The sequence below is a fragment of the Brassica napus genome, chromosome C8 (genome assembly GCF_020379485.1).
Source record: "Brassica napus cultivar Da-Ae chromosome C8, Da-Ae, whole genome shotgun sequence".
Taxonomy (NCBI): Eukaryota; Viridiplantae; Streptophyta; class Magnoliopsida; order Brassicales; family Brassicaceae; genus Brassica; species Brassica napus.
The window spans coordinates 41,631,904-41,650,722 of record NC_063451.1 but is presented as its reverse complement, the minus strand read 5'-3'; the positions used below and the strand labels follow the sequence as shown (position 1 = coordinate 41,650,722).

Genomic DNA, 18,819 nt, shown 5'->3' with positions numbered 1-18,819 from the left:
GTGAATAATCTGAACTTTATGGATGAAAGAGGCAAGTCAAAGTTTCAAAAAAACATGGGTTAGTTTTGTGTTTGACTCAAGTTTTGAGTCATATTTGCAAAAGCCCCTTCATGTATAGTATTTTTTCGTGTTTACACTAATCACATTTACCCTCACTTTTAATAAAGAGTAAAATACATTTATACTCATATGGTTAACTAATCTAGATTTATGGTTTAAAGTTGAAGGATGAAGTAGAGTTTTTGGAATATGAAATTTAGGATTCTAATAAATATATAAATAAATACTTAAAAAATATATTAAAAAATTAAATTGATTTCAAACTTAATTTTTGATTTTTGAAAATAAATTTTGAAAAAAAAATCGAAAAAAAAATTCCGAATTTGAAAAATATAATTCGAAAACATATATTTTTTTATTTTATGTTTTATTTAAAAAATCTGAAAAATATTCGAAACTCCAAACAAATACTCAAAAATTCAAATACCTAAAAATTCAAAATCAGACACGATGAACTGAAAATACCCAATTTTTTTTTAATTTGAAAATTTACCTGAAATCAAAAACTATAATCGTAAGCCAAAAACTTAAAAAAAAATATCCATAATACCGGAAACATATTCAAAATATCCAAATATACCTAATAAACACAACATATTCATGATCGGGTCTAGGGTAGGACCCGGACTCAAACAAAGACCTGCGGGTCCAAAAAAAGCCAATAGGTTATCTTCTCTGGACCTGAACTAAACCTATATTTTCGGGTCGGTTCGGTTTGTTTTTTGATCCGGATATAATTATCATTCCTAAAAGAAACTTACGTAAAAGTGTACATATAAAATCTCAAATAAACTAATTCATAGATTATATAACTGTTAAAATTATATTTTTCGATATAATAAGACTTTGTATTATAATATAATCCAAAAAACCCGCGCTTTCCAAGCGCGGGTCAAAATCTAGTTATTTATTATATATGGAGAACATGAGTATAAGAATCTTTTGTCATTTAATGAAAAAAAATATTTTTGAAAATGTACCTTTAGCGGTGGGAAAAATAAATAATGTTACCTTAAAAATGGTAAACTTGAAATTCCTCAATTTTTCATTATAATCAACTGTTTTTGTGTTTTTTTTTGTTAAATATATCACAATAATAATTTTATATATTATTTTAATTTTTAAATTAGTTATAATTAAATTATTAATATGTAATTATTATGTTGGAAATGATAAATATATAAATTAAAAATAATAGGGTAGGATGTTGAAATTTTTTAAAACAAACAATTGTAAAGGGTTAAAATGAAGTAGATGTTAAATAAATAAGGTAGAAAAAGATAAAATGATGTGGAATGTTAAGAGATTAAAAATATGATGTTGATAATGAAATAAATTTCGAAACCATTGCCTATAGTATAAAGTTAAAATAGTAATAAAAATATATGTATAGAAAAAAGTTTATTGTTAACAGATGTACATCGCGTGGTCCGTCTGTCATTTGGACCCTATGTATCAGAATGTTTTTGACTTTTTGAGCAATTCGATTCTGACCCGTTCTTAAAAGATCGGATATATGTTTTGTTTTACAATTTTTTAGAAATTTAATTTTTATAATTATATTTTTAGTCAGTTTAATATTTTTTTAAATGATTAATAATTTTTTTGAATAATTATATTAATATAGTTCGAGTACATCTATATCAACAGATGATGTTGTTCTTTTAATAGAATAGATAGATAAAATAATATTTTTTACTGGACTAGAAAAGAGGAGACTTGTTGGATCGTTTTCCCATCACACTTCACTCTCAAGCTTTGAACGGTTTCTGCGGAACCCAAAAGCAATCGGCTTCTCTTTGTTTGTTTTCAGCGCGGAGAAGACTCAAGATGATAAGTTGGAGTGGATTTAAATGTTTCATATGCGCTTACCTTCTTTACCTTCTCAGCCGGAGAACGGGCGGCGGGTATATGGTTTTCCTCTTCTTTTTCTTTTACTTAATTACTTACTACGTGCGAGGTGCTTTATTTTTTTTATGTGATGCTCTTCTTCTCTTGCCACCTGCTTCAGCGATGTTGAATTTTTCGATTCGGTCACTGAGACCACCTCAAAGGTCTAGGTATGTTCTCTCCCTCAGACAGTTTCACTTTTAATTTTAGTTTGACTGTCTTCTGATTACTTCTTTTCTTTTCTGGTGCAGCGGAATTGCTAGAAGAAGGGATAAAGGTCAGGCCTTTGATCGTCGCTGTAACAGGATCAGTTGCCTCTGCCACACCTTTCAAATGTCAGCGTAGTGAAATACTTGCTGTTATTCTCGAGGAAACGGTAATGTCTGCATTCTTTGGATGGATTCCTCCTGAGTGGAGGCAGTGGCGAATGTAGAATCTTTTTTTAATGGGGGCAAAACACATATAAACTTAAATATATGGCTAAGAAGTGATATTTAATAGGATTAAAGTAACTAAAGTTAAAGTTTGAAGTATAATATGCAAATTTTGAAATTTTTGTGGTGGCACTTGCCCCCTTCTTGGCTTACCTGTTCGGCAAGAGGGGGCATGTAATAATAATAACTAGATTAATATCTGCGCCTTGCGCGGGATAAACATTATACATAAAATAATTATGTATTATATGTTCTTACATATTATGAAATAATAAATATATATTGAATAATTAAAAGTCAGTAACTATTACATATATAATTAAATTGGTGCGAACGTATAAATCAATTTTATTAATCCAAACATTTTTTTTTAAAGAAATTGATAGGATATGTAATTAAATTTAAATGATATTAACATACATAGTATATTTTTAATATTAATGTCTTTTTTTTTTAAATGATGCTTTCTACTCATATGTTTTTTTTATCATGTGTATTTTTAATAGTAAAACTTTAAATTACTGATAACAAAATTTTTATTGTGGGATTAATAATTTTAGTAATTGATAATTTAAAAAAATTTATCAATGTTAGTTCAAAACTTTTATCAAAAAAAATTATTCAAAGTAAATTTTGAAACTAAAATATTTATTTATTCAATATGGTTTATAGTTTAATTTAGAATGATATATATACATATATATTTTAAATCTTAATGATTAATTAAATTAGACTTTTACTTATATGATTTTGTAATCATTTGTATTTTGTCATAACAAAAAATTTAAACCATGGATCGAAAAATTTGAATGTGAGACTTTTAACAGTTTTAGTAATTTATAGTCATTTTTTAAAATTCAAAATATAAAATATACAGAAAAAATGTAAATTTTTATAATATGGTTATTATGTTTTTTAAAAAAAATTATTTTAATAGTTTTAAATTAAACAAATTTGATAGAAGATACATTTTTTTTATCAGATCTTTATTATTCAAAATCATTAATTGTCATATATATACTTTACCCACATTAGGCAATTCCGTAATCTTTATTTAAGAAAATAATAAATGACATTAATAATGAATTTATGGTTAGTTTAATAAAAAGTTTATTATATAATTCGATGGACCAACCTATTTTTCTAATAATTCTAAGAATCATCCTAGTGATGACATGTGGCTACAAAAAGAAGTTGTAATGTTTCACAAATAAGATATAGGGGATATATTTTTAATATTAATGTCAATTTTTTTTTTTTTAATGATGCTTTCTACTCATATGTTTTTTTATCATGTGTATTTTTAATAGTAAAAACTTTAAATTACTGATAACAAAATATTTATTGTGGGATTAATAATTTTAGTAATTGATAATTTAAAAAAATTTATCAATGTTAGTTCAAAACTTTTATCAAAAAAAATTATTCAAATTAGATTTTGAAACTAAAATATTTATTTATTCAATATGGTTTATAGTTTAATTTAGAATGATATATATACATATATATTTTAAATCTTAATAATTAATTAAATTAGACTTTTACTTATATGATTTTGTAATCATTTGTATTTTGTCGTAACAAAAATTTTAAACCATGGATCGCAAAATTTGAATGTGAGACTTTTAACAGTTTTAGTAATTTATATTCATTTTTTTAAATTCAAAATATAAAATATACAGAAAAATGCAAATTTTTATAATATGGTTATTGTGTTTTTAAAAAAAATATTTTAATAGTTTTAAATTAAACAAATTTGATAGAAGATACATTTTTTTTATCAGATCTTTATTATTCAAAATCATTAATTGTCATATATATTTTACCCACATTAGGCAATTCCGTAATCTTTATTTAAGGAAATAATAAATGACATTAATAATGAATTTATGGTTACTTTAATAAAAAGCTTATTATATAATTAGATGGACCAACATATTTCTCTAATAATTCTAACAATCATCGTAGTGATGACATGTGGCTACAAAAAAAAATTGTAATGTTTCACAAATAATATATAGGGGATAATAATAATAATAATAATAATTGATCCTTCAGGAAGAGATACAGTTTCTGAAACGTAACTGAAAGAACACTGCATCCATCAGCCTCCCCATCACTAAGCAAGTCCCTTGGTTTCTGGTAAAGCCTTCTGCTTCCTTTCTCTTTTAACTGGACTCTGCTCATTAATGCTTTATAGGAGATGGGACAGGCCGCGTTAATGTACCTGGAGCTGAAACTGCATTAGGCTTTACTTTCACTGTGGGAAGTGAAGTATTTGAAAAGCCTGAGCCTTCTTCGCTTCTTCCAGGAGCATTAGCTTATCTCCAAGGCCTCAAGGTGTCTTTCCCTTCTTCTTTTTTTTTGTCTACTTATTAGCTTCTCTGTTTACTCATTGCTAAATCTGTGTGGCTTCAGATGCTTGGAGTAAGACGCTTTGAGTACGTTCTCCCAATTGGTACATGGCTTACGGTTGTTGGTGAGGTATCTCTCCCGTCTCTTTACTCTCTTCTCTCATATGCCTACTTTGAGCTCATTTTTGTTTGCTCTTTTCTGTGTACAACAAGGCCGTAAAAGATGGTAGCGGGAATGTCAGGATTCAAAAACCTGATCAAGGGCCTTTCTACATCTCACCTAAACCCCTCGATCAACTCATTCCTACCTTAGGAACGTGGTCAAGGTTGTTGCTTTTTTTCTCTGTTTCCAAGAACATTTTGATTTGAAAACAAAAAATCTAAAAGATTATTTTTTTTCTGGCAGGATATTCAAGTATGCCTCCATGGGAGCCTCCTTCTGTTTGACTGTTCGTGGTGTGATTGTAACTTCAAAGCCTTTGATTATATATATTCTACATGTGGTTGAAGATATTCTAGTTATGTTTGGAAATATTCTATGGAGAATGCGGCAGGGACTGCCTATTCTGAAAAAACATGTGACGTTACTGAAAAGGTATGTCACACACATCTTTAACCAAAGCCAAATACAACTTGCAAATGAATAGCTATTTCATTAATAGTTAAGCTATATGTCACAGAGGTCTTGATGCAGCTAGTAAATACACTCTTTTGAGAAGTAGAGATTTTCTAGAGAGAAGGCGGCATCGACTGTTAAGGAACAGGTATGTTTTAGCAGCTTAACACGTGCGTATGGTGTGTGAACGGTCATTCCAAATTAAGCGGTCACCTTGTATTTGTCGCAGAGTTTTTTGTGCAGCTGCAAATAGAACGAGACAAGCGACTGAAGAAGGTTTGTGTGAATCATTTTTCCCTGAATATGCTTGTGAATTTGCTCTGATTATATATATCTTTCACCAGATGTAACTGATCTCTGTGTGATCTGCTTTGACCGAAAGTGTGACGCCGTTTTTGTTGAGTAAGAGCACAGCCTTCTCTTTACTTGTAAAAACTAACAAACCCTCCAACCATCAAGTGCGTTGTAGATTTTTGATTCCTTCTTTTGTTTGGTTCGGTTCGGATTTGTAGGTCTGGTCATATGTGCTGCTGCTTAACATGCTCCTTGGAGTTACAAGGGAAGCGTTGTCCTCTTTGCCGTAAACCAGTAGTGGTTTTGAAGATTTACCGCATTTGAGGACAAAAGAAAAACCTACTTAGATTTCCAAAGTATGATCTCGTATACTAAAAGATAAACCTACTTAGATTTCCAAAGTGTATGAACATACGAAGGTGTTTGTTTAAGACTTGTGTTCTTATTATCTCACATCGCTTATTAGAACAATCATCGCTCCTCTCTTGCGACTACAAATAAAGAGGCCGAGCCCCCACATCAAATTCATACTTTCTTGGTCCTTAACAGAGCGAGGCTTACATTGTTTATTAGAAATCCTAGCCGTCGAAAGAGAAAAAAAGAGATTTTTTTTATAGTTTAAACCGATGGCTTCTGTCATCAGCTTGTTTCTGATTCGTTTTTTTTCTCTTTCTTTGATTTGATTTATCTTTGGTTATTAGTTTGTTTGATTGCCAATTTATTTAAATCTAGTAAAGTTTTTGATTGTTTTTTTGTGTGCCTTTTCCAATGGAATTGGAAAAACAAAAACTTTGATTCAATTGAACTGTTTAGAAAAGGTAATTGACAACAGGTATTACCGGTTTCAATAGTTGATGGTTCTTCATGTGATGGTGATGAAGTTTTTGTTGTAAACTATGGTTACTTCAAAGGCAGCATCAAATTCTATGGAACGGTAAACAATTATCTTGTCTTGGTGACTTCTAATGGAGTATTATAAAGAGAGTGACAATCATTCTCAATTCAGTATGAACCTTGGTGTTTTTAGATTAATACGAAGATTATCTCTCTTGAGATTCAAATATTCCAAAAGTAAATATAGAGTTTTTATATAAAAAAAATTTAATCGTCCATACGCAAAATAGAGATGTGTACGCAAAATAGATATTTGTTAATTTATTTTGGATGCTACTGATATATCCTTTTTTAAATTCAGAGGATATCAGAATTTACGTCAAGCTAAGCAAAGAGAAGATTCAGAGGATAACGCTGCTAATCTTATCAACACTACCTCTAGATTATAGCTGTCAAATGGGCGGGCTAACCATTCGTTGCCCATATCCAAATATAAATGGGTCTAATTTGGTGACATCTATTTGTCCATACGGATTATAAATGGACAAGAATCACATGACCAATAGGTAATGGGCGTTAATGGATTTGGACTACGTGGACATGGGCGATCCAATGGTCACAAAAAGCTAAGGTTTCTAAAATTTGAGTTTTTCCGTCAAAATCGTAAAATCGATTTTTTCCGCAAAAAACTTAATATTAAGTTTTTTTGTCAAAACCATAAAATCAAGTATTCCACCTAAACCGCAAAATCAAAATTTTCGCTAAAACCGAAAAATCGAGGTTTCTTGCCAAAATCGGAAAATCGAGTTTTTCTGCCAAAACCGGAAATCGAGTTTTTCCGCCAAAACCGCAAAATCGAGTTTTTCCGCCAAAACCGCAAAATCGAGTTTTTCTCGCCAAAACCGCAAAATCGAGTTTTTCCGCCAAAACCAAAAATCGAGTTTTTCCGCCAAAACCGCAAAATCGATTTTTTCCGCTAAAACCGCAAAAATCGAGTTTTCCCATTAAAACCTCAAAATCGGGGTTTCTCGCAAAAATTGGAAAATCTGTTTTTTTTTTGCTAAAACCGAAAAATCGATTTTCTCCGCCACAACCGCAAAATTGACTTTTTCTGCCAAAACCGCAAAATTTAAATTTTTCTTATATGGTCTATTATGGACTCCATGGCAGTCCATGTAAACATGGGTGTTAGTGGATCTAGTCCTTAATGGACATTGTTCTTAATAGACATGGTCACTTTCTGACCGCAAACAATAAATGGACAAATGTATATGGACTAATGGACGTGGACTAACCTAATTTACGGCTCTACTCTAGATCAGAGAAAGAGAGGGTTGATCATGTATACCACTCAACTTGTATTTTTTTAATCTACATCATTCTTTTCAAAGCTACGAGTTTCGATTAAAGAGGTCAGAGAGGCGACTTAGCTTCTTCCCAAGAAATAAAAATATCCAACTTAGTAGACTATATCATATAACAGTCTGAGACAAAAAAAAAACACAAATCTACAAACAAACTAAGCAAAGCATTAAGATTAGGGAGCAGGAGAAACGTGTGGAGAACCGGAGAGGGTCACTTCTTCAAGCTTAAATTTTCCTTTGAATCCCTTGGATTTGGTGCTCTTGTCCGAAACATCATCATCAGAAGGTGCAGCAGCAGCAACAGGAGAGACCGCAACCTTAGCAACAGGAGAGGCAACAACCTTAGGATCAGGAGGAGCAGTGTCCTCCATCACCTTGGGGACAGTGAAAGAGAAGTCTTCAAGAGGCGCACCCTTGAATTCAGGATTGGCTTCAACGTAGGAAGCGACTTCGTTGCGGCTCCTAAGCTTTTTGCCGGTAGGAGTGAAGTAGTAAGTATCCATCTTAGAGTAGTCTTTGCGGAGGACAAGGCTCCTCTTGAAACCCTTGGGGGTTTTGGGGAGACCAGGCTTGTCGATGACCCAGGTTCGAGAGGAGTCGTAGTCGAGATCCGCAGGGTCTTCGCAAGAGATTTGTTTCTTGTCGCAGGTGAATGGGTCGTCGATCATTCTACTTCTGATGTCCTCGTACTCCTCCTGGCTATCAATAACTCTCCACTGGTGACAGTTCTCGCATTGTGCTGCATAGGTATCGATCAACCTCCCTGGAGCAATGTCTTTCTGACAATTTAGACAAACCACATGACTTTGAGAGTAGTAAGTAAGAGAGACAAGAAAGGCTTTAACTTTAACAATCACAAACAAGCAGACACAAAACCTAAAAATTGAAAACCCTAGAATCCGCAGCGTGATTTCTATAACCGTTACTAGCTACAATAAGAGATCTCAGAGATTGATAAAAACATGGACTTGGCTCAAATCGTAACGACGTTCGTCTCTACATACTACCTTGGCTCTTGGTTTCCCTACGCTCCCGTTCTCTTCCTCCGCCATAGCTCTGCTCTGATTTGCTATTTCACTTTCTTTCCGTACAAATCAAAGCTTTCTCTGACTCCAGCGAACACTTGCAATCGCACGGCCTGTGTTAAAAGGTATTCCCTTTGACAAACAAATCTTCTATCGACACGTCAGCTTACATTTTTGGGCTTTTCGACCCAGTAATTTAACATTTATATGGGCCTATTGAACGTCATTTTCCTTCTCCTTCGCCGTGTTCTCGACTGACTCTGACTGTTCCGATTCTGAGTCCTTCTATTCCACGAACACTCACTATCTCCGGTAGATTCACTGCCACGCCGGAAATCTCTAGCCGTCCTTCGCTTCTCACCCTCCTGTGATAGAATCTCGGCCGTCCGTTACAATCCAGCGTCGTCAGAAACGGCGGGAGATCTTTCTTCCTCCTCACGCTTCTTCCTCTCCTCCCTTCTCCACGCGTCGGCGCGATCGGTCTCGACTCGGTCAGTAGCGGAGATCCCCACGGAGACATCTCTCCCCCGAGATAGAAACTGTAACCATTTCCCGACGACGACGAGCACGAGACAAAATCGTCAAAACTCACTTCAGACACATGACTTGGCTGTTCTTTGTACTCGTCGTCCGTGGTGAAGCATTCTTGTAGAGACTCGCCGCCGGGATCAGCCGGAGTGCTCCAGCGCCGTCTATGCGAATGCGTGGGTTCACCGCCCTCTAATGGCCGCCGTTCTTCGGCAAGAATCGTAGAGCATTGCGTCATAACTACCATAACCGCTCTTCCTTTCTACCAACGCAACTCTTGTCGATGCGGTAAACATTTTTTACAATCAAGATGGGCTTTAATAGTATTTGGTGGGCCCTGTGTAAGTTGACGCCTTCTAACGGTGCTTCATAAGCACTCTCGTAAACCTAGATACATACTCCATATAGCCTGCATGAGATTTTTCTACAATGTTTGAAACTGGCTGGTAACTGATTATATTTGACTGGGTCCTGATTATTTCATTCAATAGGCTGATAAATTATATTTAAAAGCCCCTTTATACGGCCCACAAGCGGCCTTTGGTTTCCTTTCGAAGTCGACAAACGGCCCATCCTTGCTTTGATGAAATCCATTGACTTAAGAGCACAATTAACGCTGTCTCTTAGACAGGGTTTTTAGGATATTTGTGATTTAAAGAAAAAGAAAAAATTGTAATTAAATCAGAAGGCATCTCTTAATTAAGGGGTGGAAGAGTCGTTCTTTATAGTACACGTGTCGAGCATACGGCGTTGAAAAAAAAACCCGAAGTCTTCGGTTCTTCGTCTCTTCCTCTCTATCGCTTGGCTTTCGAAAAGGCAGACCAATTTGGAGAGAGAGCGACGGAGATGATTTTTTTGTTGTGGATTCCCTCCGATTGAGGAGATATGGCCGGAGCTAATGCTGACGATGATCGTAACAACCGCCAGATTGCTAGCCAATCGACGGATTCCGCCGCAGATGTCCCTGGAAAACGTGGGAACGAGGATGCTTCGTTTCTTGTTGAAATTTCGTGCTCGATTTGCCTCGAGTTGGTGGTCGACGACGGTTCCAGATCCAGTGCTAAGCTCCAATGTGGTCACCAATTCCATTGTGGTATTTCCTTCATTTCCTCTATCAGAATTGATTAAATATGATTTCGTTCGTTTGATCCTGTTTTCTGGTTATATTGATTCCCGGATCCAATTCAATTTCATCTTAGACCATAATCAAAGTGTAATTTATGTTGAATCAATGACTTAAAGGCTTGTCTCTTTTGCTTAGCTATAATCAACCCTTTGTGTGTTATCCTCTAATGGTAGATTTGAAGTATAAAGGATGTGAAATTTTGATATGAACACTAGCATATGAGAATATAGGTTATATTAAATGCAATGCCCTAACTGTCGTAATGTTGAAAAGGGTCAGTGGTTGTTTGCAAATGGCTCTACTCGGCTGTTTCCTGAGTTTGTCATGGAAGATTGGATCCCTGAAGAAGATTTGTATGCTTTAAGCTATCCAGAGATGGTAAACTTTGTGCAACCATATATGTTTTCTTTTCCTGTACATGAAAACTGTGCTTTTATCATACAACCCCCTTACTTCTATCAACTATATGAGATCCTTATCTGTATTTTGATCTAGAAGAAGGTGATGCTTAGATCAACTGTTACCTTTCGCTTGATCTAACGCTTTGATCGTTAGATCGCGTTTTCTTGGTTCACGTGATCTGATCATTTTTGGTTTACTTCAATTGCATTGAAAACAATTGCTTTGATATGTGGACATGGTTTTGTTTTGGTGTGTAGTGAGCTTCAAGTGCTCTCACTGCAAATCCACCATTCAAGTCAGTTTCTTTCTTCCCCCTTTCATCACTCTCTGTATATGGATATGAATGAATGTTTGATAATAACTTGGATTGTCTACGTTGATGTTTTCATATGTTTGTTCTTCCTTCTTCTCTCATGTTCTTCCTTCACATGTGTTTTTATTAAAAAAAATTTAAGAATCTTTAAATAAGAGACTCCCATTGAAACACAAAAATATTGATGTCTCTTAACTAGATCTTTTAAGTAACTTTAATAATTAAAAATGATTAAGAGACCCAAAGTGGATTTTTGGGTTAATGATGGTCTAAGAGCATATGCACCTGAAGAACACGTAATATAAACTGTTGTCTACAGTCTTACACCATTAAGATTTAAGAAGAGTCTACTCAGTGAGTTCTTACTATTTATTTATGCTCGTTAGCTCGAACATGTAAGTTATATCTGGTTCAAGAATCTTTTCCAGTTTGCATGAAAAAATTGATGATTCCAATCATCATTTACATTACAAATAACTAATATGCATGTATGCATGGATGTAACATGTAACTCCGTATATTGGAATATTTGTGCTCCACCATAAACTTTCTAAGATTTTTTTTTGTTATTATAACTGGAGTTGTCGCCAACAAGAGACAAGAAAGATGAAAACCATGATGACGAGTTGATGATGAATGCAAGTGATGAGAGAGAGAGAGAGGACGTGTTTAATGGTAATTTGTGGGGTTTGAAGTGTGAGAATTTCAAGATGAAAGGTGCGTGTCTTGTTCTTTGAATCTAATAGGGTTTAGGCTTAGGGTAATAAAGACAAAGGGCTTCGTTGAATGCTTTTGTCTTTTCTTTCCTTTCTTCTCTCTTTTTCTATTTTCTTCCATTTCTATGAAATTTCTGCACATCTATCACACTTTCTATTCAGAGTAGCTATACTCTTTTAACTTTTTCCAACCAGCTTATTATTGTCTGATTATTTACATTTACTCTCTCTCTCTCTCTCACACCTTTTCTTTTTTCTTTTCCATCAAGATTTGTTATATTAATAAAAGATCCAAAGCTCAAGTTCCTCAGAAACCAACAAAAGCCACAAAAAAACCATAGGGCTACAAACGAGAAAGCAAAAACCCGAAAACACTAAGACGGGCTTAAGGCCTAAAAACCAAACCCAGCAACCTGTAGGTCCAAGAGAGAATCAGATGTCGGGCCGCCTTCCATCGCGAACCGCACCATCTCCTCCTCCGCGACTACCACCGGAGAATCATCCACCAATTCACCGATCCACACCGGAACTCTTTGACTCCTCATCTTCTTCACCGCGACCGCCAAACCTCCCAGACGCGCCTAATCATGGAGAAAATCAATCATGACCGAGATCTCATCCGCCAAAGTTCAATACAAGGACCAAGGAGGGGGCTTCACACAAACATCAACCTTTCCACGAGATAGCTTCCATCGTCCTCCGACGAGAACTCATCCAACAAACCCGAGCCAACTTAACTTAACTAGTGAACAAACCAACAAAAAGAAAGAAAGTAAACCCTAGAATAGAGCTAAGGGACCAGAAGCCGGCAACAATGGAGCTGTAAGAGCCTCCACGTTCCGGAAGCTTAGCCGGCGCCACAGAGCTGAAGGAGCCTCCACAACCCGGGAACTTTAACGGCGATGCAAGAGCTGTGGAAGCCTCTACAACCCGGAACAAAAACAACGCTGGAAAAGGAGATCTGACTGTCCTACCTCCTCGCCGTGAATCCAGAGGAAGACGAGTTGCAGAGGGCCGAGGTCTTTCCGGAGCAAACCCCTAACCCAGATCTGCGGGCAGTCGGAGAGAATCGACAGATCGGAGCAAAACACACGAAGACATGAACGGAAGAACAAAGAAGGGAACCATCGGCGCCGGTACGCGCTCGGACGCGCCACCGGACGCCGTGGCTACCTTGCACGCTTTCTCTCTCTTTTCTCTAACTGTTGGTCCGTCTCTCACACCTTTTCTTATTAGGTTATTTTGTTTCAAATTTGTGAATACAAAAAAACAATGTCGATTCGTTTTAATTCAATTCCAGGTCAGCACATATAGTTGTCTGACCACATTATCACAGACCACGTCCTAATAACTTTACTTGCAGAAATACTTTGTATATGTATATAACATGACTAACAGCTTATATGGTATCACCGCAAAACTTATTTCTTCTTTCTGTTATTTCTAAAACATGACCAACACCTCGTTTGACTATCAGATCAGTTAAATCGAATTGCCACCACCGGATCTATAAACTCTTAATGTGAACAAGAGAAAAGTAATACCCAAAAGTCATCGTTACTCTTTTGAAGGAAAGGAAGCGAAAGATTCCTCAAACCAAACCTTTAAGTTCAAAGTTACTTATATGATGAATACTATAATAATTTAAATTTTTTTGGAACCAAAGCATTGAATACAGTCCACAAAGGACAAAGCTAATCCATTGACAAAAGAAAGAATCTTAGTGGAAACGACAAATTAATGAACTATGGAGAAACCATAAGATGTTGATGAATCACCAAACAAATTTAAGTTATTTTGTCAGGATTAAAGACAACAAACCCAAATGAGAGCAACCATTACAAAAATGATAAAATCAATAATTTCCAAACACGAAACATTCATTGATTGACGGGAAAATTTGATTTATGATTAGTATATATATTCACATTGGTATGAATTAAAATAGAGACATTCTCCCGGCGTTCGGGCTTTGACTCTCGCAAGCGGCGGTTTCGTTAACGTTGTCTTGGCCGGCTTCTCTTCCGGCAGGCGGCGGTTTCTATAGCGTTGATATTGGCTGACTTTCTCTTTGGCATACGATGGCTTCTTCAGCGCCGTATTGGTCGGCTTACCTTTCTTCCTATCATCGTTTCATCTCCGATGTTGGGTCGATCTTTTAACTGGATTTGTCCGGTTTGTTTGTTTAGTTTTTCAGTTTTCTTAGCGCTTCATTGTCTTTCGTCGTTGTTGGTGCGGTTTGATCTTGAGCTTCCTGTTTCCGGTGTGTTCCGGTGGAATGCTCGATTAAATGCTCTGGCGGCGAGCTTCAGGCCGGTGACGTGGGTGACGTTTCTGCTTATGAGCGACATGTCTTCTTCGTCCTTCTAGGAGCTACACGTGGCTATGTGCTGTCGGTGAAGCGTCATGGTTCACCCTTAGGGTTTTCTGCTCTTTGGGCCTTTAAGTTTTCCCCTGTTTACGTTTTTTTTTGGGGGGGCTTTATGTTGGGTCCTGTTTATACTCTCTCTGTTTCATTATAAGTGTCGTTTTAGGTTTCAGCACACGGATTAAGAAAATAATTAATTTTGTACATTTCCTATGAAAAAATACTATTACCTATACATCTAACCATATTTCAACCAATAGAAAAATAAATTTTGCATAAAATTAATAAATTTTGTATTGAAAATCGAAAACGACACTTATTTTTTAACGAAAATTGTTTTCTAAAACGACATTTAATATGAAACGGAGAGAATATATTTTTTGTCTTTTGTTGGTCTTTGGGCCTTCTAATAAAAAATAGATGGCATAAAAAAAAAAAAATAGAGACACTCTCCCCAAGTAATTGCCAAGACATTCATTACAAGACAAACGGTCGAGAGTCTTGGTCACAAACGCGCATCAATAAGCCAAAACTTTAGTCATAAATAGTTTGACAACATGAAAACAAAACAAAATAGTAGCATTAGAAAATGAATTTTTTGAAAGATGCTAGGAATAAAAAGTCAATGATAATCGAAAAATTAAATTATATTCCAATCAATTAACTGTAAAATGTTTATGCATTCATTGTATCATTCGTTATATGTTAAAAAAACTATCAACTAGACAAAGGAGAAAGAATCGCTTTTCTTTGTTTTTTCTCCAAGCCACTTGGCATCCAAAAGAAAAAGTATATAATAAAACAAGGGTAACAAAGCACACATAAGCCATGGTTATTAAATGGTAGTATTATATAAAGATATGTAGAAATATATAGAAACAAACATATGTAGACAAAAGAGATTGTTTTCTCTAAGAGGGGGGTCCATGCAATGCTTATCCTCCCAAAGTTCATAACCACTACAAGGAAACAACAAAAATTCCAAATCAAATACATGCAGAAGAGGCAATAAGCAAAAGATGCCAAAGTAAATCAAAACTATTAAAAGAGAATATTAAAAGAAAAATCCATTGTTGATTTTGACATTTTTGTCCAATCATTATTTAATATATATATATATATATATATTAATTTTGGTTGTGTAAGCTTTTTTCTCATATGGGTGGATGGGGTTTGGTTTTGGCATTGTGAAGCTTTTGCCTCAAATGCACACACAACACTTGTCTTTTTTCTTCTCTCACATTTATTTCCTCTTCTTTCCTTCTTTATACTTCTTCACTCAAACGCCATTGCCACATGTCTCTCTAGGGTTTTCACTTAATACTTCTGGGTCTTTCTGTTCATTTTATGTTTTTAAAATAATCTTTTTAACAATTATAGCAACAGTGGAGCAAATGCTCGGATGGTTCGAAGTTGGAAAACTTACAAGGAAAAAAGGGTTTTAAAAAGATTTGTATTTCGTAAGGGGAAAACCCATCATCAATGCATGAACAAAAATGAAACAAGACAAAAAGGTAATATAAACATTACAAATCCATTTTGTTCAAAAAACAAAAAAAAAAACATTACAAATCCATTACCAAGGATAAGGTTTTTCTCACAACATGTTGAAGACAAATTAGTTGTCTTGTATTTTGACTCTCTATACTCTAGAACCAATTAAAGACTACTACTTCCTACGCTACAAAGGAAAGTACCATCTCCCGGTTAAGCCTTAACCGATAGATGCCGACAAGAGAATTGGTTTTTGCTTCCGGCGCAACCAACGTCATCTCACAATAAGCCGGACTTATACTGATGATTCAGGAGACTAATAAAGACAACAAAAAACATGAGTGAACACTAGACAATACTTGTGGAAACTGTACAAAAGATCCAGACAAACTGATCTTCTAGTCTTCTCCTCTTTATGTAAGAGCATCAACATGATCAGACCTCATCATGTCACTATGGAGTCAGAAGAACAGGAGATGACTTGCTTTGACTATCCTCATCTACGGAGTGCACAAACTTAGTTAACTCGTCCATAAGACAATGAAAGTGATCATTGTTAGGCAAGAAGTAAAACCCAATGGTAGCTTGCTTCAAATACAAAAGGTTAACATGGTGACCAGTCCTCTTAAGCCCATCGACATAAGCCAACTGCCAATCCTGAACAAGATCCAAACCAGCCACAACCACAAGACTCTTGGGGAAGTTGACTCCGTCGAGGCTTTGACCTCGAGGACCAAAGGGATTACAAGCGGGATGATCTCTATCTTCACCTTCCGGTAGATAAGCTCTCCAATACCAATCCCGATCTTGAATAGTGACAAAGTATTTACCATCAAGCCTCTTCTCAGACTGAGTCCTCTCGAGCCCACCAAACATAGGATGCAGAAGAATATTCCCCAGAACTTTAACTCCTTCACTGGTCGCTCTCACAGCGACGTTATGAGCTATGTTGCCACCAGAGCTATCACCAGCCAAGTAAACATAAACATTCGAGTCTTTACCACTCTGAAGCCAGACTCTGGACTTGACCCATTTGAGAGCGTTCCACCCGTCGTCGTAAGCGCAAGGGTAGCGATGCTCCGGGGACCTCCGGTAGTCAACGGAGACGACAACAACGCCGCAGATAGTGACGAGCCTTCGGCAGAAAGTGTCGTAGATGGCGCTGTTGGCGGAGGAGTGAGTGAAGCTGCCGCCGTGGAAGAAGACGAGAACGGGGACGATGTCGGTGGTGCTGAGAGGCTCGGACAAGTCGACGGAGCCGTGGCGGGAGGGGTAGAGGGGAGCGGGGAGGTAGATGCGGGTGAGGAGGCTGGTGGAGGTGTCGACGTGGTCGAAGGAGAAGACGCCGTCGACGGGGAAAGAGTTGGCGGGGACTTTGCGGTCGAGAAACTCGGCGAGGTCGCGGTTGAAGGAGCCGTCGGGGCGGCGGAGGAGGGTGTAGGCGAGCTTGAAGTTGGAGATGAGGACCCATGTGTTTAGTGGGACTATTCTCTACAGTTCACAACAACAAAAAAAACAGAAAGAAGAGATCTTTTCATCAGATGGGACGTTTTTTAAAAAAAGTAAAAAATCAAATCCGTACAAATGAATCTATATGATGATAATGATGATCTTCATCGTTTCAGAATTAAATTTCAAGACTTGGAGATGTACGAGGTTTATGAAACCCCAAATGAGAATTATAATCTCACAAAAATAAAAGAAGAAGAAAAAATAATCTCCAGAAAGGAAGTACCTTGCATTCGTTTAGGTTGACTTCGTTTCCACCAGCCATAGTATTAGCAGCAATCTGAGTGTTTTTTTCTTCCTAGAATAGATATCTCTCTCTCTCTATCTTAATATCTATCTTGAGGGAGAATTGATTTCAGTGAAACGGACTCTTCTTCATACCATTTAAATCTTAGTAAGGTTCCCTTCAGCTCCAAAGAAGCAGAAGAAGGAGAAGATATTTTTTGAGACAGCAAAGTACAGAGTTCTTCTGCGAGAGAGAGAGAGAGAGAGAGAGAGCTTTATCTGGTTCGTCCGTAGAGAGAGAGAAGGAGAGTCAAAGGGGAGAGATGTTGAAGATGAAATAACCCATCGGGCGGTGACGAATGGGCCGGACGACCGATTATTACTGTTTCGATATGTGGGTCCCTCCCCTTTTCTCCACTTTTCTCTCTCTCTCTCTCTCTTTTTATTTATTTTTTAATTTTTCCTTTGTCGACGATGATAATGCCATTTTCAATTACTTTACCTAATTAGCTATTAAATTCAGTCGGCTGATTAATTTTAAAAATAAAATAAATTTTTATAGTCAAAATATATATAATTTATTATTATAAATATAAATAAATGTATTGGACACGATGTCATGTGAAGAGAGAGTTAGGATTGGCTATTGGCACGCCAGTCCTGACACGCTCCCTGATGAGTGCTTCTTTTGACCACCTCCCTTTTCTTTTAATTTCACCTTACTTGTGTTATATAATACTAACAGAAATGTTTAACTAGCTTCCGACAATTCATTTTCAATTTTTCATGTTTATTGTGAAATACTGCTACTAGTACTTCATTACTGATTAGTATTTTCATCGATAATCCCTACTCCCTCTTATGAGTTGGCAGATAGATTATGTGTCTAAGTATGATTTTAAGAAATTTTAATTGTTTTTTGTCATTTTCTGCTATTGCAATTGTTCTACAATCATTTTGCATATCTATAGTATGTTCACAAGAATACTAGTTACTTTTCTATTACATTCCAAGCTTTCCTAAATTTTATTAATTATTTTCTATCATATACAAAGTTTTTTTGTCGCTTGGTTAAATGTAATCACTTATAAAAAGACAATTTGCAAGCTATATTCGAGCTAAGATAAAAACAAAAGTGAGAAAATAGAAGTTCCATCAAAACGTCATTCATCGTCTAATGATATATTATAGATAATAAAGTATGGGATGTCCAAAATTATATACTTATAAAGTATGGTAATGTAGACACAGAAAAAATTCATATAAT

General features: G+C 35.7%; 3 protein-coding genes and 1 pseudogene across 3 annotated transcripts; 1 reads left to right on the top strand and 3 right to left on the bottom strand.

The window, feature by feature from the left end:
* Positions 1-1,474: 1,474 nt before the first annotated feature.
* LOC125592022 lies at positions 1,475-5,986 on the top strand (annotated as a pseudogene).
* A 1,877-nt stretch (positions 5,987-7,863) lies between these two features.
* Positions 7,864-8,999, bottom strand: LOC106416104 (methyl-CpG-binding domain-containing protein 4). The gene is made up of 2 exons (XM_013856937.3): positions 8,854-8,999; positions 7,864-8,625 (listed from the first exon to the last, which is right to left on the bottom strand). Exons 1-2 carry the CDS (start codon positions 8,896-8,898, stop codon positions 8,020-8,022), a joined length of 651 nt encoding a protein of 216 aa, XP_013712391.2. The 5' UTR covers positions 8,899-8,999; the 3' UTR covers positions 7,864-8,019.
* Positions 8,944-9,733, bottom strand: BNACNNG43270D. Its single transcript, XM_013854190.3, has one exon. The coding sequence runs from the start codon at positions 9,644-9,646 to the stop codon at positions 9,095-9,097; it is 552 nt and encodes a 183-aa protein (XP_013709644.2). The 5' UTR covers positions 9,647-9,733; the 3' UTR covers positions 8,944-9,094.
* A 6,198-nt stretch (positions 9,734-15,931) lies between these two features.
* LOC106394964 (gibberellin receptor GID1B-like) lies at positions 15,932-17,928 on the bottom strand. Its single transcript, XM_048764954.1, has 2 exons — positions 17,554-17,928; positions 15,932-17,309 (listed from the first exon to the last, which is right to left on the bottom strand). The coding sequence occupies exons 1-2, from the start codon at positions 17,590-17,592 to the stop codon at positions 16,272-16,274; spliced, it is 1,077 nt and encodes a 358-aa protein (XP_048620911.1). The 5' UTR covers positions 17,593-17,928; the 3' UTR covers positions 15,932-16,271.
* Between the last annotated feature and the right edge of the window lie 891 nt (positions 17,929-18,819).